This window comes from Polyodon spathula, chromosome 21 (assembly GCF_017654505.1).
Source record: "Polyodon spathula isolate WHYD16114869_AA chromosome 21, ASM1765450v1, whole genome shotgun sequence".
Taxonomy (NCBI): Eukaryota; Metazoa; Chordata; class Actinopteri; order Acipenseriformes; family Polyodontidae; genus Polyodon; species Polyodon spathula.
Genome location: NC_054554.1, coordinates 3,514,634 through 3,537,610, shown reverse-complemented (window position 1 = coordinate 3,537,610; position 22,977 = coordinate 3,514,634). Strand labels below are relative to the sequence as shown.

Below are 22,977 nucleotides of genomic sequence, written 5' to 3'. Positions count from 1 at the left end.
AGTTGTGCATATCACTCTTAGTAAGAAAGATGTTCAAACTATAAAGAAGTTTTCTCCTGAGTTGTCTAAACAGATTGCTTAAAATCCTTTCCAAGTGCAAATGTTACTTCAAGAACTCACAGGTCTCTAATCTGACCTAATATTAAAAAAAAAAAAAAAAAAACCAACAAATAATAATAACAAATAATAACATTAATATAATATAATAAGAAAATAAAACATAGAAATTCAAACCAAAACAGCCTTTTAAACACCTGGATTATCCTCTTCCTTGTAATGTGGAGCACAAATTATAACCGAGATAAAGCACACCCCTCGCCTGCTCCAGAATGCAATCCTGTTTCTTCAAACTGGTTTCAAATCGTCACCAATAAAATTACACCCAGTGAAGAGCGAGGGCGAGGAGACGGGTTCAGCACACAGTCTTCTCTGCCTCAGTTCTAAGATGATGTTGCTGGGCTCGGATTCAGAACCACATTCCACAGTTAGAATGGCCCTTTAAGTTCCTTTCTTCTGTTCTGACACATTCCCGGTTAGAAAAAAAAACAGGAATTAAAGAGAGCAACACATCTCCACTGCTACAAGATCATCTGTAGTAGAATAGTCCATTATAGAAAGCAGACTACCCTTATGTAACACAGCAGCACATCTAAAACCTTGTTCAGGTTCTCCGAGAGGAATGTGGGTGTGTTGTGCATACTCAGCAGTACAGACTCCTGCTCTACAGAGGGGTTTACAGGATATACAGCTGCAAGATTAATGGCTAAAAATAGTATCATGTGCTACTAATCCACTTGGCCTTGGCTGCTTCGTATGATGCTGTCCTTCTCTAGGTTGCCTGGGATCTTTCGAATCACATCAACTGTGAAACATAAGAATCTCCACTTAAATACGACAGCTAAAGGTGGGTCTGCAGTCCTGCCAGCCTATTCGTCAGTAATCTGCTGCCTGGTGACATCAAAGGTCAGGGGCAGGGCGAAATCCTCTGCTACAAGTGGTGCGTAAAGATTGTTACCATTCCTCCAAACATCAAAACAACTGAAGTACAGATTTCCACCAACCATGCAATGAGAGTTGCACTCTTTAGGAAGTGTCTAATAAAAAAAAACACACATTTTTGCAAGAAAATAAAAACGAAAATCTAGATGCTTAAAATCGTGAGCCGCCTTCTACTTTTTTAAAATCTCAAGTCTTCATCCTGTGTGCAGCTTATCAAATCTTCAAACCAAGAGGATTTGAATTCTCTTCTTCCGTCTCAGAGGGTCCCTTTATCTTGCTTCTGCTTTTAAGCTAAAGTTACCTCTGTGGGCTCCTCTTTTGTGAACGAATGTCCTGCAGAAATGCATAAGAATACTCTTCTCTCTGTCCTGACTCTTGCAGGACCACCTCCCTCTGTTTTGGGGGAGTAGGTGGGGTAGGGGGTGGTAGTCCAGTCCCAGCAGAGTTGAGGAGTTAAGAGGGAAAGAATGCAGGGAGACCACACCGGCCTGTCACTGACCTGGGTAGCTGGGGAACATGCCAGGGCGGCGGTCCATGAATGCAGGGCCGCGGGGCTCGAGGGGCAGGCGGGTGGGGTGCAGGTCTGCTTCAGGTTCCCCCTGGGAATCTACATACAGGTCACCTGGGTGAGAAGAGACAAGAATCAGGTCAGGCTGTGGCATTCCTCTTATAAAAGTTACCACTGTGTTTTTGCATGGTATTTTTGCACTTTTATCATGCTTTTCCCATGGTTATACTATGCATTTGCTAATGTTTACCCTGACATGACTGTTTTAAAATATGCTTTACCATACCTCTCTGTTAACTCTTCTATGCTTTACTATGACCACCTTTTAAAAGGGTCTTACACAATTCTTCATGTATAACCACACCAACACAATATATACACTTTTAAACTGCCTGATCTGATGTCAGAAGATACAAACAAATACTACCCTGTATGAATCAATATAAATATCAGAATATCTAACAGCCACAGTAAATGGTGATTCAATGCATAATTGATGCACTGAGCAGCTTTTATGAGCAATCAGATATTTCTGAGGCACTAAAGACCCGCTGAGTCCTTTCTTTGCACCTGTGGGGTGAGCTCACTCACCGTTGTCCATGTCTGTGCTGCTTTGGGTGCCAGTAATGTGCTGCCAGAAGGCGCTGCGTGGCAGGATAGCAGTGGGAGTGCAGGGGTAGGAGCCTGACTCTGAGCCTTTCGACAGCAGCTGGAACAGAGAAATAAAAACCTTTATTATACCAGAATTCACAATGCATTTGTTTATCAAAATACATAAGAACCACTCATTTATCTGTTATCTGTTCCTGGACCAATAAGTAGTCTGGATTAATGGGTGTTTTGGTATGAGGAGACGTACCGTATATAAATAATGGCATTTTGTTTTCCATAAACACTGCAAATAAGGTAATGCTTTCTCATCTATGCTCGGCACTCCTGCTGAGTTTCACAACTCTATCTGACTAGTCCTGGGACGACCCGTGCCCCCACAGTGTGAGAAGCCTGACAGATATATAAAGGCCTGACCCTGGCGTTCTTCTCCATCTCCAGCAGGACCCTCTTGTGCTGCTCTGCGATGGCGAGGGTGGCTGAGTGCACTCGTTGGTAGATCTGTTCCCCCTCCCGGGTCTGGAATGTGTAGAGCCCCTCTCCACTGTCACACATCCTGGAATACACACACAAGCTCCCGTCACAGGCTGCTGCACGACAGAAGAATACTTAGAACTCAGTCATGTTCCCTTGAGTGCTGAACAGAGAATCGGCAGGTGTGCTCCTTTACGTCTGCATGATTGTGAGAGAGCGCGAGATGCATGTGTGTGTTTAATTGTGTCTGCGTGTTTGTATGATTACATCCACTCTAGCCTTGTCCTTACTTAAAGTGTTAAGCAGGTGTGTGTGTGTGTGTGTGTTAGGGGTTGTATGTGGCCACAAGTGTGAGTGTGGGTTAAACTATGCAGCCAAAAAATAATCAGCATCATCATATTACCAAAACTTTAACTGGGGACTTAATCTAATTTGATGTAACCTATTACACACGCACCTTTCAAAGAAATTGAATACTGTTGGAACCACTTTCTTTACATTAAGACAGTGCGGTTTGCGACAGGAACATATTTTATGCAGATTAAACTGGCTAACACTTTGCTTCGTAATCACTTTCACGTATTGATTCCAGATCATAACTGTTCTTTAATTTTCTTCTTGCTACTTAAACAGCCTCATAAGCTACGTCTCATCACAACATCTGCTGGCAAGTGTTGGCATGAAAATGCTTACTCTCCCAGAAAATAATACCGCCCAATACCTTTCTGCTTTTTATGCTTGCCTAAACTTTACCCTGTAATGCTTTTCTTTTACTACCCTTCGTTAAGCTATAACAATGAAGTAACACAGGCAACTGTTAAAATAGATACCGTCGCTTTAAAGCAGATATTTAAATATGATTGCATTATTTACATTACATAAATACTTCAAAGACTTAAACAGCTGCCTCCAAGAATATGTCAGGCAGTTGCAAGGAGTGATACTGACATCAACAGACATAAAGTTTACCCTGTTGTTTTATTTATCTGGTATGGATTGAAAGCTTGTACAAACACAGCATTGCCCACATTCTGCAAAGCAGTACAATAAAGGACTGACTTTCTACCACTAGATGGCAGTCTTAATCAACTTAAAGGCAAAAGACTCCCACACTGTCTTTGCACTGTATTATTCTGTATTAGGATATCTCTGCTGTTTGCTATAAAGAATGGACTGGCCTTTGTCAGCATTTATAATATGAATTGCTGTACACATAATAATGATGTCAGGTAAGAGATTTGCTGTTGTAATTCTGTCTGTGTGAGGTGTCAGATTGTTGAAATGTTGCTTAGTCTCAGTCCTGGTCTCTCACCGGCCAGCCTCGAAGGTGAATCTCGTGACGTCCCGGCCGTAGCGCCGCAGCGAGCAGAGCGGCCATGTGACAAGCTTGGTGCGGGGGTTGTGAATGTCCCAGAGATAGATGTTCTCATGGGTTATCTGCATCATGCACTCGCCGTATATATCCAGGTTTGGGCAGGGCAGAAGGAACACGTTGAAGCGCTCTGTCAGGGGGAGAGAAGGTAGAAGCAGTGCTGTCACAGCACACAAGAACCTGAACTGAACGCATGGCAGTCAAACTGCAAACAGCAGCAGCGAGTGCTGTATGTTATTCTTGATTAAACTCAACACCATATTAATAAATCAGGGCTGAAAACAGAAAAAAAAAAAAAAAGTTTAGTGTAAGATAAACAGAAAAAAAACATGCTTTGGGCACTTTGTTGTAACTGTACAGATAAAACACGTTTCCTTGGGTTTCGATTCATTTTGACATTTTTATTATGCTCTATCAGACTCATGCCAGACAGCCTACAGTACTGCGAGTAGGCGCTACAGCCCAGGAGGCAATTACCTGTATGTTCACACTGAACTCCAGCTGCTAAGAGATCAGGCTCCCCCAGGCTGATGTCATTGAGTCTGGCTCCCAGGCACTCAATAGACAGGATCTTATACCACTCCTCAGCTTCCAGCTCTGTGGGAAAAACACAGCCAGAGGATCTCAAAGGCCTTAATTCTCAAGACATTTACTGGAAGCACAAGATTGCATTTGAGCAGGTAACTGAATGCTTTCCTGTGTACATGATCCTGAAAACCAAACCCACTGAGTTCTCTTAATAGTAGCTGGGTCTCAGATCTCAGGACTAAGGAAGGCTGTGTGGTTCAAACAGTTAACTTTAATTATGCAAAGACGGCTGTCAGGTTTGAAGCTTGACCGCTTCTCTGAATGTTTTTAGTGCTACATTTTCCAACTGCAATTGAGTTTGTGTCACCCTGACTCCTATATGAGCCTTTCTAAATCCATCTGTACAATGGATGCGGACTCTGCAGGTAAATAACTCGTGCCTCAGGGCAGTGGGTGAGTGGGTTTCTTTTTTCCATCATGCTAAATGCGTCACTCGCTCACAAACATGACGTTCACTGAATCCAATAAGACTGGCAGTCATAGTTATGCAAACAGCATTATTGCATTCCATATTCTCTAACACACTGATTGTCTTCTGTGTTCAAAATCAAATAACTGTAAAAGCTTACCATTTAAACCTTAAAAAAATAATCATAATATTTATAATGCTATTTGTCTATTCTGCTGATCCCTATGCTTCTGAATATGGTAATTGTGCTTAGCTTCACCAAGAAAGCTGAAAAATCAGGAATTGTGCAGGGCACTAGTGTAAAGTGATATAAAAGAAGCCGAAGTGTTACCTGACTCGCAGGTAAAGGTGCGGGACGTGTCGTCAGTGAAGACGATGGCTACTGCCTGTCTCTTGGTGTCCCGGGGCAACCTGGTCACATTCTTCACATTGCTGATCTCTGTTACCTGGGAAACACAGTGAGTGACACACAGGAGCGGATTGCTAACTTGTCTTGCTGATGCCGTACAGAGATGCCAGCAATAATAAGAAGTATTCACCTTTAATGTTGACTGGCACGGCCATTTTAAAGACACTAAATGGTCTCATGGGATTCTGTAGTGATAATATTGTAGGGCTCCAGATCCACGGGAACAGTTCTGCTTTTTCAACACCCAGGTACGTTTCTTTACTCTAGGAGATGCAGGACTACAAGTACCACAATGCACTGCGATACAATGCATTTAAAATGCATATTTCCACTCAGACTGCAAGTCTGTAAGTGAAACACTCTTGGGTTCAGAGCAGCTGGAAAGTGTTGATCATACCTTGGGGTACGCCCTGATGTAGGCGGACTTCTCGTCTGGGTATTTCTCCAGCCGTCGGGGTCCCTTGCTGGAAGATTTCTTAAACACCAGCCAGCATCGACGGTAAATCTGAAAGGAAATCAGATGGACATGAGCTCCACTGGCCATCATCTCATCTTTCCAGTCAGGTTTGTTTTTTTTGTTGAGACTCCATAGATCCCGCTGCTGCTCTTTGAATCTACTCTGACTCAGCTGTGCCGGCTGTCTGTGTCAGGTGAATGAAGTGAAAATGCGTCATCGGCATCCAGGCTTGGCACTGAGAGCTTGTGAATGCTTTGGTTTTTAACAGCCGACTTGCTTAATGTGTGCTGTATAATTCATTTTGTACCTTGATCTGACCACTGCGATATCATTTATCTGCATGCTACTGTAGTTCATCACAGCTGAAAGTATTGGGCTCAATGAAAGGCTACAGAGATTTATTCCTGTATGTAGCTATTGAACTCGCTGCCGTACAATGCAATCCAAAATCAATTGCCACGGTTTGTCTTCTACGTTTTGTTGGTGCACCTGTCTTTTTTTCTCTGTTTGTATTTTAACCGTAAAGACAGACTTCATTTGAAGTACATATTAGTATTAGTATTACTATTAACCCCTTCCCTCCAGAATAATTTCAATTTCTCAGGTTCAGCAAGTGAAAGAGACAATTGGATTGAAAGCGGGAACTTAGGTTGTCCATTTATTTGCCGTCTTCCTGCTCAGTACGTGGGATGCAGTGGAGAGCTGATGCTCGAGCTGGACATTTCAAATTAAAAAATACATGAGTGCAATTTTACTAACTTTTGATTGGAAATGCTTTTAAAATGGATCCTCATGTTAGCACCACCAGAGCTATGAATTTCTTGGTCATGATTTGTGAAGAACAGGTAACATTGCAGGGTACTTTGCATGCCTGCTTGAGCTATCTGTTGCCTCTGTGCAAATGACATTGTAGCTCTAAGGGCTGATTCCTGCACAACAATTTGTACAGCCGCTTGCAGAATGTTAATGTATTGTGCGTCTGAAACCAGTCAGACTGCTCCATCCATCCTCGGCAGGGTCTCCACAATCTAATCAGGAGCTGTTGAGAAGATAGCCACCCCCCAGGCATGCTAGGGGGTGCTTCAAGTGCCCAGGATTAAAATTAAATAAATTGATTGTTTTGGTTCCTTCGTCTGCTCTCCCAAGAGTAATAGTTTTATTTTATGTCCTAAAATATCACTTTCAGGGAGAAAATGATTAGGAAAAAACACACACACATATATATATATATATATATATATATATATATATATATATATATATATATATATATATATATACACACATAGAGAGAGAGAGAGAGAGAGAGAGAGAGAGAGAGAGAGAGAGAGGAGAGAGAGAGAGAGAGAGAAGCTCAAAATCGGCCAAGGGTTTCCCAACGTTTCGGTATGGAAACATCCCTTTGTCTAGGGAAAGCAGGAAAACAAACAATTTATATATATATATATATATATATATATATATATATATATATATATATATATATATATATATATATATAGATAGATAGATAGATAGATAGATAGATAGATATGAATTAAATATTGTAATTTACGTATATAAAACATTAAATACAACACTGAAGTTATTTAATTGAAATTGAAATAAACAGCAGAGGAATATAATTCAAGGGCTCTTAGGTATTCCTAAACTGCTTTTTTCTAGTCTAGTAACAAGAACAGATGTTTTTCTCGATTCAGAAGAAAAATATGTTGACATTTAATAGCTGCCCTATAGACCTTATAAAACAGCCTCTTTACACAAGTTTGTGCTGGATATTGCAGGTGTTCCATTTTGTTATCCTTGTTGTAAATACGGATCACCACATGCAAACACAAGAGGAAATTGAACTGGTAAACATCACCCTCTTTTATTTTGTTATAGCTGATCTGTCCTGACCTAAAACATACTGTATAATGAATACTCTTCAGGCAAATGAGAACTATGATTTATACTGTAAAAATATATTGGCAAGTAATCTGAACAGATACGGATTAATGACAGGTACTATCTTTGCCTGGTTTATTCATTTATGTTTTTGTCTGTTTTCAGCTATATTGCACTGTGCATGCATAGCAAAGCTACTTTTCACTACTTATGTGCTGTTCTTGTAACATTTCGAATTAGCTATGCTAATCAGGAATCATTTCCTGTAATACAAGGACTCTGCATTGTCATACACCCTCCCCTCTGACTCTGACCCAAAGTAGTTTCAGATATTTATCATAATAATGATATCTCGCACTCTTTTCCCATAAGCCCTTTCGCAATTATGAGCAAAAGCCATTTAATGGTGCCGGGCGCAAGAGTGGGTCCGGTACCTACACATTCTTTACTGTAGGTTAATCCAATTAATCAAACATCCTGTAAAACCAGCTCATTCAGGCATCGTATTATTGCAGGTTTAAAAAATGGGATGTAGAAAATCAAAGGGAAGCTCCATCGGTCTCCAACATTAAAGACCCACAGAGGTCAGTCTCACAGTAGAGGCCGCAGTAGTCTACTAATCTCTAAGAAAGTAACTTCACTCTGGCTGTTGGAGAATGGGGTAGGGAGTCTGGAACTGACACTGCCTGCAGTGTGCAAAGAGCAACCCTCCAATCTCTCTGTAGTGCTGCTGTACAGATATGGTTTAAAAAACCAGGGAACTTGAGTTCACATTGCAAAGAATCTAAACTACCTTAATGGCACCATCACATATTTTGGGATTGCACAAGGTGCAAGCAATGGTTACAATAATGTTAAATGCAGCATATGCAATGCATGCATTTCTGTGCTCATTAAAAAAAAACGACATGTTAGGAATCAAAGGGGTTCAATGAAAAATACATGTTAAAGCAAATGTCACTGCGACCAGCACTCAATGTTAAAAATCCTTTTACTATTCACACAACTTGACAAATTTGTCAGTCCTTGCTTGAGAGAAGGATCAGCGGGGATGGCAGGATTAAAGTGTTCTGAAATTCACTAATTTATGAAGAAAAAATATATAACAATAATTGGCGAGACAATATTCTACCAGTCTGAATGTTAAAGAGATGTGAATTATTAATAAACGCTATCATCAGTTGCTGTAACCCTTTGAAAAATATTCTGCAGCAGACAGTTGTTGTGGTTCTAGAATAAAAAAAATAAACTCTTCACAAAAATTAAACATATATTGATACCTTGTTATATTAATTCTGCTTCAGTGAAGGACCTCGATGATTGCATTTGCGGTCAGCTCAGCTGGTTTTGCATTCTCGCTAGCTAAATGGAGCTGCAGTAATTCTATTCCTGTATTGAGAATCTGAGGGAAAGTACAAAGGGAGTGGGGAGAAGCTGGATGTTGAACATTGTTTTCTTGACAGGGCTTCTGTTTACATTGTTTTGAAAGAAGATGCTTCTGTCTGGTTCAGTCCTCATTAGGGTGCATGCTGTACAGTGTATATTCCCGTGTGGGAAAGCTGAGATCAGTTGCAAAGATGGATTTGTTTTCAAAAACACACCGCCTTGAAAAAGTATACACCGAAATGTCTGCTATTGGTGCTAATATCTTGATGGCTTTAATCAGCTTTCACCCAATGAACAAGGACTGTGAACTGTGGAGGATGGTGGAGTGGAACCAGGCCATGCCTCGGCTGGGCTGCACACAGCTGGGAAGGGAACTGCTTTATTTACACAGTAAGGAGGGCAGCACTGCAGCATGCTGGTATCTCTCTAGTGAACTGAACTAATAAAATGCACATCTATATTAAACTAGTACATATATGTGATGTATTTCATTTAAAAGAGCTTTGTCAGAAACTCCTGTCCAGTTAACAGAACATTATTATTATTTATTTCTTAATAGATGCCCTTATCCAGTATGACTTACAGTTGTTACAAAGTATCACATTACAAAGTATCAGTTAAAAAATAAAAAGGCCAAAGCGCTTGTCACATAATACCAATGACTAGAGTGTGCATGGAGGCTAATTGGAGACAATATGCTCCCTGGACTCTGTTTCAGATTGTATCCTCTCCTTACACACACAATGCGCTCTGTTGTTAATGGTTAATACCAGTGTACACTGCATTGAATATATTGTACTCTGGATAGATGATTAGATAGATAAACATCAGACCTCTCTGAAGCAGCAATAGCAGGAGCATCTCCCACCAAAGGCTCTTTCCTCATTACTGTGGTAGTTTAATCTGGAATGCTCTGTGTGCCTGTCACTCTTCCCCGAGACCCCTCTGCTTGCAAATACACTCCCACACATGCACATACACACACACACACACACACACACACACACACACACACACACACACACACACACACATACCCACACATACCCACATACCCGCACACACACATATACATACACACATTTGAGGGTCAAAAACTCCACACAACTCCAAAGACACCACATTATTATTATTATTATTATTATTATTTATTATTATTATTATTATTATTATTATTATTATCAAGCAAGCTATAAATTACAGTGATAACATTTATAGGCTTAATGCTTCAAAAAATGACAAAATGTACATCAATGACAGTGGGGTTCAATATTTTAACGTGGAATTACTGGCCCCACAACAAAACATTCCTGTAGGAACAGCCGAATGCCAAAGGACTTATACAGTAGAGGTTGAAACCATTTACAAAGACTAATCCACTCTGGAATGACAGCACAGCCCACTCGGCACGTCTCTATAATCTACTCTGTAGGAAAGGCTCCAATCTCTGTGATCTAAATCATTACTCACAAACACAATCTTTTCAGAGATTACATTAACATACATATTAAACACACTATGGGGTTTCAGCATGTCTGCAGTGAATGTGGTTTCCCAGATCACTAAACACAGGCAATCGAATGTTTACGATCAATGAAGTTTAATGCTGCAACAAAAATATGTTTAACGACCAGAACCAGGACCTTCATATATACCTCAATAATGACTTTACTGTGATGCAAGTATTGTGATATAAATATTCTGTGACACTCCTGGAGTAGCTACAGAACCAGATATATTGTTCACAGTTGCCTTGGGTTGATTTTTAAATACATTTCTATTCACCTCTGTAACTTTCTATATGGGTTAACTTCTACTGTGGCCAAAGAGCTACCATTGATTGGTACAGAAAAAAACAAAAAATCTTCAGAATTCGGCTGTCTGTTTACTGCGCCACGGGATGAGCATACATTTAAAATGCCTTCACATTGTTTTGCCTTAAATCCTTAAAGAACCAACCTTCTTGCTCTTTGACTTACTGTTCCTGAAAGCCCTCCCCCCTCGGGCGAGGAGGGTTAATTATAGAACCCCTTGAAGGTCCTGTGCTGCGGAGTGTGGCGGCGCCCTTGAGGATTCTCCAAGATAATTAAACCCGCGCAGACTGACTGGAGAGTGGATTTCCGCTTAAAGGACCTGCTAGCAAGAACACAATAGCAAGCAGTCCAAACAGCTTCTTTTCTTTTGAGAGTTCGATTTCCATTCTCAACGTGCATTTACACAAAATCAGCCTTGCTAGCTTGAACCTTCTTATCAGGGGCCTTCAATGGGTAATCCATCAGACAACCTACATATCCACCTGCAATTCCGACTCACGGCTAATCAATTATTGGCTACTGATGGCTCGGCACAGGTTTACAGAAATTTCTTGTCTCTCTTTAAACATTGACATAAGTCTTGTTGCCCAGAGACAGACTATCACAGAGCCAGCTAGCAATTCCGAATATTAAAATACAAATATTAACATACAATAACTGACAGTGAAATCAATTATATCTCTTGCGTTGACAATAAGAAAGTATGCAGTGGGGGTGTGGGTGAAATCACTTGCCAGAAAGTGAATAAAGATGAGGATCATAGCTAACAGGGAGCCGCTACATCCATTCCTAAAGCACCCCTTAGGAAGTATTTTTTTAACTGACTGAGTCTCTCATCTTTCCAGACAATAAAGGTTTTCTTGACATGAAGCGGAATGTAACTGTGGTATAAGTGTGCAAAGCGCTGTGCTGCTTGCTGTCGGAAAGGCATTGTTTTCTGTGAAGTAGTCACTTGGGAAACCTAGCAAGTGTCTGCTCTTGGATGCGTGATGGCTGTTTCATGCCATTCCGGCACTGTACTGTACGTCTGATTCCATCTTGTAATGCCGGGAGAAGGGAAAACAGAAAGGTGATTTACAGAGCGGTTTTAAAAAACGTTTCTTAACTCGCTCTTAGTAATATCATTCCTTGTCAGCAGGGTTCACAATATCAGGGGAACCAGATCTCCTTTTTGTTCCTTGGTAGAGTATGGGCTCAGTACAAGGTTGCTGCTTGTCTGGGTTTGAAGATAAGCTGTCGGGAGGCAGGAAAGACCTAAGCAGGGAACTATTACATCTGTGGTTATTTCAAAAGCCTCCATTTTTAAAATAATTGTAGGGCAATAAATTAGCCTCTGTCTGATTGGCAAATGCCTTGGTTTTGGGGCAGATACATCAATCAGTCAATCTTTATTTCATATAGTGCCTTTCATAGTGGACCACCATTACAAAGCGCTTTACAAGATGCAGTAACAATAAGAAAACCCATAATACAGAGAAATGCATAACACATGACAGTAAAAAAAATGTATAACACATTAAATACATTGGAAAGTGCATAGTACATGATAGTAACATAATACATGAAACAGTAGCAGCAACACAGCAGCTAACAGCAGATATCAGGCTTAAAGAGCATGGAAAGCAAGAGAGAACAGGTGGGTCTTGAGAGCTGATTTAAAGCGAGCGAAGGTGGGAGCATCACGCACCAAAGCTGAGAGAGCGTTCCAAAGAGTCAGAGCCATGAAGCTAAACTAGCGTTCTCCAAGTGTGGTGCACTTTTGCTTGGAATGACCTGGCTCAACTTGTTTTTTGCATTTGCCTTATAATACACAACATTTTAAAATAACATCAATAACAACAAATCTTTTTTTTTTTTTTTTTTGTCAATGGAAAATAATATTTAGTGAATATCATGCCCACCCAATTCTCCAAAGCTTTTCTTATTCTGTTTCTAACAGCATATCTTGCATGCACTCTGGGCAACATTGGTTTAAACAGAGTGCAGTGTATTTTCGTCATAGATCTAAAACAAAAGGTAAGGTACAGCCTCAAGCCACTGTACTGAGTGTTACAATGGTAACAGAGAATGAGATGTTTATCATGTTAATTTTCCGGGATCAAACCTACCCTGTCCTGTAATGTTTGAGTTCTACTGCACTCTTTTCAGTATATCAATCCGCCACATGAGAAGAACGAGAGGGTAAAACAATAGAAAAAAAAGGACAGAAAACCAAACGTCATTTATCAAAGCCCAAGGAAACGACTCAGGGGCTTTTCATGATTCAGAAAAACAAAGTGGCTGAAAGGGGAAGCCTGTTTGAGGTTTAGATTGGGCCCTTTGACACTGTCGGGCTGCAGAAGTGGAATACTAATGTAATCACAGCTCATTCTTACTCGTTAGTGAGGAAGGGGAGCTGCGAGATCCTAGCGAGAGCACAAGACAATTACTGCCGACACTCAGCTTATCCTTGATTAGCGGCTTTTATAGAGCTTTCTCCGTCTTAATTAGAAACAGAGTGAGTCTGGAGCACTGGCACAATTAGCAAGGCTGATTCAACGCTGTGTGTCTTTTCAGACAGACAGATAGCAATGCATAATGACGGCTTTTGACCATCTACTAATTGACCCCCTATCACGGTTTACAACAAATACAGTACGTAGGGGACATAATGCATCCTGGCAGCTTATTTGCAATTTCTGTACCTGTGAACTGATCATGAATCTAGCCTGGAGTCATAGCACCTGGGTAAATAAAGGCTTATTCATGCAAGTGATCTAAATGCAATATTTTACAGTGTGACACTTACTGTGCGTCCCATTGAACTGAAGAAAATCTTTCTTTGGTTCTCTCATCGAAACTGACAGTACTGCTCAATGCTAATATCTCTATCCTATTACCACCCTGCTGTCCTACGCATTCGAGTGAACAAGAAGCTGTAACAATCTTACTATGTACTTAATTTCGCTCCTCTTTTAAATTACCTGCGCTATACATCATCTGTACATAGTATGCCTGGCGCTGACCCAGGAGAAATGTCCCAACAGGTGTTTGCATTTCATAATGCAGGACCAGAGTAGGGCTAATTAGCCAGGAATTGGATGGACATAGAGATAGAACAAGCCTGTCACTGCACCCCCCTGTTCTTATTCCCCTCGGCACACTGTAGAGGCATGTTGGCGGAGCACTGCTGTGTGCAGTGAAGCACAGCCCCGCAGATGCCTGCTCTGTGGATAAGCATGGTAATTAATCATGGACCTAATAAAATACCATATTCCTCTCCAGGACTGTAATTCGTGCCATCTTGACACCAGGCCACTGCAACTCGTCAACCCCACAATGAGAAAATGAAGGACTGAGAGTCTTTTAATTTCCCCAAATGCTTTCCTGTCTGGGACTGCGTGAAACTGCGGACAATAGGACATTGGTGGGAAACCTGCAGCCTCTTCTGTTCTAAAATAATAATTCATCAAAAAGAGGCAAGTGGTTATCTGCAATCAATGCCCAGTAATGACATGAGACAAACGGATACTGGAATGCTCTGAAAGGAAAAGTCTCTTCTTGCTTGCTGATAGACAGCAGTGGGGTGATTCAACATATTTATTTAAGCCGTGTTGTAATCAAATACTTCATATTTTGTCTGCCAGGGTCTATGATTATCTCTGAATCAAGTTTCATACAGCTAACTGTGTACCATTTAAACACACACACACACACACACACACACACACACACACACACACAAACACACACACACACACACACACACACATAGAAAAAAAAACAATTACAGGAACGGTCTAATGTGCTCAGACATCTGAGGTTTAAAAGTAGAGTAGCTTGTGGAGGTCTGGAGTAGCTTAATGGACTGAGGCAGCTTATTGTGTAGATCAGAGGAGCCACAGAGGAAAAGCACTGCTTCCAGGTAAGAATTTGAGCCAGCATCTACTGGCAGGTCCAAAGAGACAATTGCATCGAGGAGCTCCGAAGCAGCAACATAAAGAACTTGGCACCTGATTCTGAAAGCATTTATAGAGAATTATCAGCCAATGAAACAATCTCCTGTCGTCAAGATTGGCCTGTCAGGCTGTACAATGAGATGAAAACGCGATCCCATGCACTGAATAATAACCCCAGTCAATGAAGACTCAGTCCCACAGCTCTCCTGCTTGAGGGTAAACAAACACTGCCTATAGAATTAGCTCATAAAAACACGCACACACCCTTATAGATTTTTAAATGGAGAGAAGACGTTCGTCACCAGCAGTACAAGATAACTTCAGCAACACCGCTTCTGCATCGCTTGAACACGCCTTCCACTCTATCCACTGAGCTACTCAAAACTACTGCCTTCCACACTGCAGCCCTGCCTTCCACTCTAGCCCAGCACTCTACCACTGAGCTACTCAAAACTACTGCCTTCCACACTGCAGCCCAGCACTCTATCCACTGAGCTACTCAAAACTACTGCCTTCCACACTGCAGCCCAGCACTCTATCCACTGAGCTACTCAAAACTACTGCCTTCCACACTGCAGCCCAGCATTCTATCCACTGAGCTACTCAAACCCCCTGCCCTCCACTGAGCAGCCACTCAAGCCTGTTCAGCAGGTTTTGTGTGAAGACTTTTAAGGAACAGAAAAGGATGTCACAATAGCTGAAATTAGTTTTAGGAGTATAAATAAAATCTCACTTGACTCACCCCCAGTTTTCTGCTTCTCATCCGAACGTAACCTTGCTTGACAATATCATTGAAGTTCGAAGCCATCTCTCTGTCCCCTGGGTTTTTATAACCTTGCCTTCTCCAGTTTGTCCACTTTCACCTCTCTTACTTTCTCTGTGTCTCGGTCTCTCTCTTTCCTTCTTTGGCTTTCCACAGCAGACCCTCCTTCACTCTCTCTCCATCACGGCTCTTTCTTTCCTTCTTATTGCTCTCTGCAAAAGAGGAAAATGTCAGTGAGGCCATGAGCCAGTGAGAAGTGGAACAAGTGGGGGGGAGGAGGGGGAGGGAGGCAGTCAGATATTTATGCACATTATGCAGGCCCACACTTTTTTAGTGGGTTGACTACAGTAGCTAGGACTAAGACAGTTCCTGAGGTGAGAGAGACGGGTGTGTGATAGTAAGCTTTATATTGTACTGTGTTGACTTTAGGCTTTCATCTATCACATGTTTCAACCAAATATTTTTTTATTACCAAATATGGGTTAACAGTCAGAAAGACACCTGTGTCTTTGGAACATTGTGATACATCTTGGTAGCAATGTATTGAATTTGATTGAATTGCATAGCAAAGTCTCACTGTTTATTCAATATGTCGTAGAAAGTAAAAACAGGCCCAGTTCAAGCCATATTTTGTTGGTAATACAGTCCAACCGTGTTCACTATCTTTAGGCAGTACACTGCCAACCTACTGTTCTTGCTCAGCGTGGAACAACCCTAACCTTGTTTCTTCCATAGTCTGTACACTCTGATACAGCAGGGTCAATATTAGAATGGGAGTAAACGTCTGATAAAAATGTATCCTGAACCAAATGAAATTCCCTTTTTGTTCAGTGACTCCCACATAATGATATTCCCCGGCTGCTTTAAAGGATAATTAGGAATTACGAACTGTTCACCCAGCCCGAGGCTGGTGCAGAAGTAAGAAGCGATTTACAATATGTTTAAACCGATTTTGCATGATCATTTCATAACAGGCCCTGCCCAGAGGCTCTGTTGTCACCTGCTTAGGTTTCCACTGGTGTATTTGAAACAAGATGATTCATTAGTATCCATAAAACAACTGCATCTGAAGCAGGCATGGCTGCTAACAAGACTGGGAAGAATTGCTTTTACAGCTGATAAAACAGCACGTTTCAAAAGTTACATACAATTAACAACAAGCCTGACAAACTAGCCCTTTGTAGTCAGTTAATGGTGCCGAATGAGCATTACCTACTGGGAATATTGTGTACTGTTATACTGGCATAGTACTTTATTATTATTATTATTATTATTATTATTATTATTATTAAAACATTTTTTTTTTAAACTTTTACGTATAAAAAAAAAAAGGTTGAACTGAAAAATAAAAGTTTCTTCCTCATAGCTTGTGTCATATTAGGGTTACAAATGAGAAAGTGAACACAGAGCCACTACGTCTGTGGAGAAGGGTGAGGAGAAATGCAGCAGTAACACTGTGGAGGGGGAAGCTCGAGTCTGTGTAGTGTGCATTTTTTTAATTGTTGCATTAAGTTTGGAAAAGAGGGGTTCAATGTTAGAACATAACAAAAACAATTAGATTTTGCAGATTAGATTAGATTGTCCTGGGGAGAAAACACAGTTTGTATATGTGTATGTGTTTAAAGTATCCTTATAATATACAAACTTGTTTATTCAGCTAACATTGGAAGCTGAGGACGTAGCTCAGGAAAAATGTGGTCAAAACAGCGACATGTTTTATAATGAGAGAGATCTTTAACATCTTCCTACATCTGATTCACAGTGCAGCGACACAGTGATGAAAACACAATGAATCCGAACGGCTGAGACACGTGGCCAATTAAAGAATTGAAATATGGAAGGCTTATATTATCCTGAGGGTAACTGAAGTCAACAGCACAGGGAAAAAAATTCTGTTCGGCCTCGCTTTGGGAATTACAACCCACTGTCGCACACTTATTTGACAGTTGAGGCTACAGGCCTAGTTTTGCATGGTTGAGATGATAGTTTTGCATGTCTGAAAATACAGTACACTATACTACAGTAAGCAAAGGAGATACAATAGGATACCACCCCCACGCATTGTTATAGCTCCCTGATACAGGCAGCAGATCCAGGTTACTCATTAAACAACACAGACCGCCACACAAACTCGTAGCTACTCGATGGATTATGAAATGAGTAATCTTAAGACAAGATCACATCCTACGACTTCCTGAGTCAGAAAGGGAGGGACATTTATCACAATTCTATTTCATAGAGGAAAATAGAGCCAATATTTCTGTACCCTGGTGAGAAAAGAACGATTAAAGGTTGTGTCTTGACTGGAACAGGCTGACAGCGTGCTCCGGGCTGCTTCCAAGCAGCCTGAAGCTGAAAAGAAACCAATGAGAATCAAATAGATTCCAGAAAGAATGTCATTTTTCACGTCGCTTTCACAAATCGCGTTCGCTAGAGTTGTTAAACATAATGAGATCTACAGAAAATTTTCTTTTTGTAGAGCAGAAGGCTTTCTTAATGGAACTTTTTTGGCACAATAAAAGCGAGATTTATGCTGTTGCTGCTTTTTTTTTTTTAAATTATTACTCTCTTTTTTGTTTCTACTTGATGAATATAATACCATGATTTTTTTTTTTAAATAAGAATATTATTAAGCAAAACAAAAAGTTTTCCCATACTTATAAAATGCATACAAAAGAATTTTAGCTTCACCTTGCTTTCCTGGACTTCTCTATGGTAAACAGCAGTAAAAAACCTAAAATGACTGTAGTCCCTCCGCATACCAGCAGGTGGCGCTAGACTGCAGAATCGGTGGAATCCAACTGAGAAAACAATGAAGTGTTAGCTTTTTAAATGGTGTCTCGAAACGGAATAAAATGCAGAGGAGCAAGGACTCACATCAGAAGGGACCATTCCCTGTCTTGACAGGTGACGTCTGAATCGAATGATCTTCCAGTTCATTAATCTGACATAAAGAATTACATTTATTTTCTGCATGAAAAAGGAAACGAGAGACTGATTGTCAGTTTCGGGTCAATTTCATGACCCACTTCCCTCTAATTCTGAATGGTAGGGACGGGGGAAATCGTCTCTACTCTGAAGATTTCAGGGTCAGACTGCATTTCCAGCCTTGATCTCTGACCGAGCGGACTGAGTGACAGAAAATCTCTTAACTTTTTTTCTTTTTCCAGAACCTTAGCAATTACCAGCATGTTAGCAGCTCAGTGAGCAATGGATCAATGGCTGGTCTGTCTGTCTCACTAGGGCACGTCTGTGGAGAAGCAATGCACTAGAAGAACTACAGATGACTGGAAAAAGCTGGCTTAATCAAATAGACAGTGTTCATTGCATTGGGTAATTAATAATACATTTTAATATTGGATGCTAACTTGTAACGATTGTCAAAGGAAGTCAACAGTGGTAACCCATATATAATATATATGGCTACTATATAGATTCTAATATAGATTATATATATACAGATATATATATATGTACTGAATAAGTTGTTAATTTCTATCTTTTCATTGACCTCTTTCTGAATTTTAGAAACCGATCCCTTTCATACAAAACTAACTGAAGCTATTAGTGCACCAGAAGCTGCAGGTGCAGTGACTGTGGGGGAGCCTGTAACTGCTCCAGTCCCTGTCTCTCTGTCTCGCTCTCTCCCAGCTGCTAAGGCTTCAATGCAATGGCAAGAATGAGTCATACACCATGAAAGAAAAAAAAGCCCATAGACATTCTGTTAAAAAATAGAGGTCATTTAAGGTCAATTATTCATCACGGTAAGCCCAAAATAAATGGTTACAGTAGCTGCAGCAGCCATCAGATTTTCATCTTGTTGCAATTAACAGAGACTAATTAACAAAGTGCATGCGCCAGAGAGATTGGCATCCCAAAAGTTTCTACCCCCCCAAATCTGTGCGTAGTCCTCCCACCCAATTAATTCTCAGTGTCTCTGTCAATGATCCATCAGGGAGAGTCCAGTTGGAATGGGGAGGGTGGGGGGGTTCACCTACTGAATTAGGGTCTCTCTGACAGCGGCTACCTTTCAATAGCTCCAATGTTAGTCGAACTCAAGGGAATTGGCTTCTTAGCAGCCAATGAGAAGGTCTCACCAACAAAGGCATATAAAATTCTCCTAGGAATAAGTCAGGCGTGATTTCGTGCACCAGATCTTCAAAGCTTTTGTCCCAGTGTGAAGTCTGAATTAATGAATTGTTGTATTAAATTGATTCTACAGTATGTTCACCAACAGTATGTTGTTTCTTTGATAGTTATAATAAATGTTTATAAACACCAATTGTCTTTTACCTTTTGGAAAGTAATTTGTATCTGCACAGGGTTAGCACCTGAGAAATCTTCATTCATTTTCTTTTTTGTTTTTTTGTTTTTTTTTTAAGAACAAATGGGGGCGCACATTAAAAAAATATACAACTTACAGATATATTCCCTGAACACCTCGGAGTAATGGCTTACTGACTAGGTATCTACGAGAGCTATCTGGAAAGATGGAGAAGGAGAGAGAGAGCGAGGGAAATCGAGAGAGAGAGAGAGAGAGAGAGAGAGAGAGAGAGAGAGAGAGAGAGAGAGAGGGCTCAGCTGGCTGGGTTGCTGGTAGGATCATTAGTACATGTCTCTGTCAGAATCAGCAGGCTGGCATCCCACAATCCCAACCTGCCAACAACCGCTCCTGTGTGTGTGTCAGCCCCACAAGGAATAGAGCACATACAAAACAGCTAAACAAACAAACCAAAAAACAGACTACCATAGGTTTGCAGCAGCAAGCTCTTTTTGTTTGAAGAGATCCTTTTTTTTTTTTAAAGAAATTTTCAGCAGCTTTCTGAAATGCACGTCTTGATATGCTACGTCTTAATGTGCGTCAAGATATGCTGGCGCACTTTAAACTAAAATAGACACAACCTAGGTAATCTCCAGGCTGGTTGTCTTTTTTTCTTTTTCTTTTTCAGAGAGATTTACAAAAAGTAGTCTGAGAGAAGCAACGCCAACAATGTGGTGATTACAGAGGTAATGGTTTCAGTGCTACAAATACTGCATCACCTGAACTTCACACAGAAAGAAGTAAACACTTCTGAGAATATCAGATGAAAGCATCATGACAGTGATTGCTTGGGGGCCTAAATCAACCAACAGGCAACACAATGCTGTCCTACTTATGCCAGAATAAAGAGGACAGACATCTCTACTGTCTGCTCATTTAGATTTTGAATTATTCATTTTTTTCTAAAGTACTGGGCCTCTGATACTCTTAGGTATCAAATGTTATTTTGTTTGTATATTTTAAATCCAGTAGGGACGTACAGACCGACTGCCCTGTTCACAAAGCAGTTCCAATTAGCTATCTTGTTATAATGATAAACTAAGGGCTATCAAAGTAACAGTCTGTTTATGGCCACGTTCTGTACGTTGATGTCTTTATAAACATTTCCTTTTAAAGTGCTTTGAAAAAAAATGAGAATAAACTAATAAATTCTCTCTAAACTGCTGATAAGGGTTTCAGGAAATACAAACCTTTTAATTAATGAAAATAATTACAAAGAAATATATATTTTTATACAAAAATCGTTATCCCATTATAGCTTTAGAATTTGCCATCATGCTTAATGAACTTTTATGTTAACTACCGCTGATAATTACTTTGTGTTTACACTCTCATTAAATGCTAATGTTTGTTAAGTTGTGCTGTAACTTTACAAGGCCAGTAAGCATTGACAACGAGTCAATCGACAAAGACTTGGCCCATGCTCCGCTGACACACAGGAACCCTGCGCTGTTGAAAAGGGTTTGCACCAGGAGATTGAGGGTCCCTAGGAAAGCAACGGTGGGTTAAATGTATCAGACTCAAGGTCTGACAGCCGCTCCTGTCTGGAGAGCTTTATCTTTTTTCTAAAGGGAAGGAATCCAGTTTCTGTTGATACAGTAGGGGCAGAGAAAGATAACTATCTGTGACCCTTCTCTCACTCTCAAAACAAACAGGCATGTCATTACTGCCAAGCCCACGCACACACAGGGACCACTGGATATGGCCTGAAGTTACAGACGACTTTTGTGGGAGGAAATTATTTCCAGAGAACAGCCCAAAGGACTTTTCAGTGTCAGTGTGGCCCGCAACTTGTACCCAGCTAGAGAAGATAAATAATGTATAAAATGATTTCAATGTAATGCACTGTGCCAAGGGAGCTCTATTCCTAACCTCTAACAGGTAGGACATGCAGACTAATTCAGACGCTGGGTTAGTTACCTAGAAACGCCTTGAATACGATTCTGGGGCTCAACTATAAAGCAAATATAATACCTGACTCATTTTTCTTTTTTTAATTAATATTTTTGCGTAGTGCACATTGCCGCTGCTGGGGACTAACTGTTACAACAGAGCAGTTCCTGATTTTGCCTAAGCAAACAATACCACCAGGCAGCTAAATACAATTACTGCAAGGAATTTTAAAGTAAAGTCAAGTCCAAATGCACACTCAAGTATCCTTTCTTTGCATGCATTCTAACATTTGGGTTTTAGTTATGTTAATTGTTTGGCTTGGGGGGTGGGTTGGGTTGTAGGATATCATAGCTGCTCTTATAAAAGTTTACCATGGTATTTTTGCACAGTATGTTTGCACTTTTACTATCCTTTTCCTGTGGTTACACTACATTTACTATAGTTAACACCGATTTGCCATGATTTTTAATATGCTTTACCATATCTCTATGTGCTTTACAATGCTTTCACTGTGCTTTACAGTGCTTTCACTGTGCTTTACCATGTTTTCACTGTGCTTTACCGTGCTTTCACTGTGCTTTACCATGCCTTCACTGTGCTTTACCGTGCCTTAACGTCAATGGTACGAAAGTGGTACGAAAGTCACGCATGGTACGGAAGTGATTACGAAAATGGTACGAAAGTGCACGGAAGTGACACGAATTGGTACAAAAGTGCCACGAAATGGCACGATATGGTACGGAAGTATATGGTACGGAAGTGACACGATCTTTCACAAATGGTACGAAAAGTGACACGAAATGGCACGAAAGTGACACGAAATGGTACGAAAGTTACACGACCATGCACGGAAATGGTACGAAAGTGACACGAAATTCCACGTGCTTTGACACACGAAATGTGTGGTGCTTTACCATGCTTTCACTGTGCTTTACCGTGCTATACCGTGCCTTCACTATGCTTTACCATGCTTTCACTGTGCTTTACCATGCCTTTACCGTGCTTTACCATGCTTTCACTGTGCTTTACCATGCTTTCACTGTGCTTTACCATGCTTTCACTGTGCTTTACTATGCTTTCACTGTGCTTTACCATGCTTTCACTGTGCTTTAGGGTTGGAGAACTCTCTGTAAATACCAGCTCTTTAAAA

At 40.6% G+C, this 22,977-nt stretch overlaps 1 protein-coding gene across 2 annotated transcripts in view; it reads right to left on the bottom strand.

The window, feature by feature from the left end:
• Window positions 1-250: 250 nt before the first annotated feature.
• Window positions 251-22,977, bottom strand: part of dok4 (docking protein 4) — a 32,276-nt gene continuing 9,549 nt past the window's right edge. For both annotated transcript variants that reach the window (XM_041221441.1, XM_041221442.1), the window contains 8 exons: window positions 15,593-15,825; window positions 5,766-5,873; window positions 5,291-5,405; window positions 4,440-4,559; window positions 3,903-4,092; window positions 2,534-2,672; window positions 2,099-2,216; window positions 251-1,621 (listed from right to left, as the gene is read on the bottom strand). In XM_041221441.1, coding sequence (XP_041077375.1) covers window positions 1,491-1,621; window positions 2,099-2,216; window positions 2,534-2,672; window positions 3,903-4,092; window positions 4,440-4,559; window positions 5,291-5,405; window positions 5,766-5,873; window positions 15,593-15,658 — 987 coding nt within the window. In that variant the 5' untranslated portion in view covers window positions 15,659-15,825 and the 3' untranslated portion in view covers window positions 251-1,490. The remainder of the gene's footprint in view (window positions 1,622-2,098; window positions 2,217-2,533; window positions 2,673-3,902; window positions 4,093-4,439; window positions 4,560-5,290; window positions 5,406-5,765; window positions 5,874-15,592; window positions 15,826-22,977) is intronic.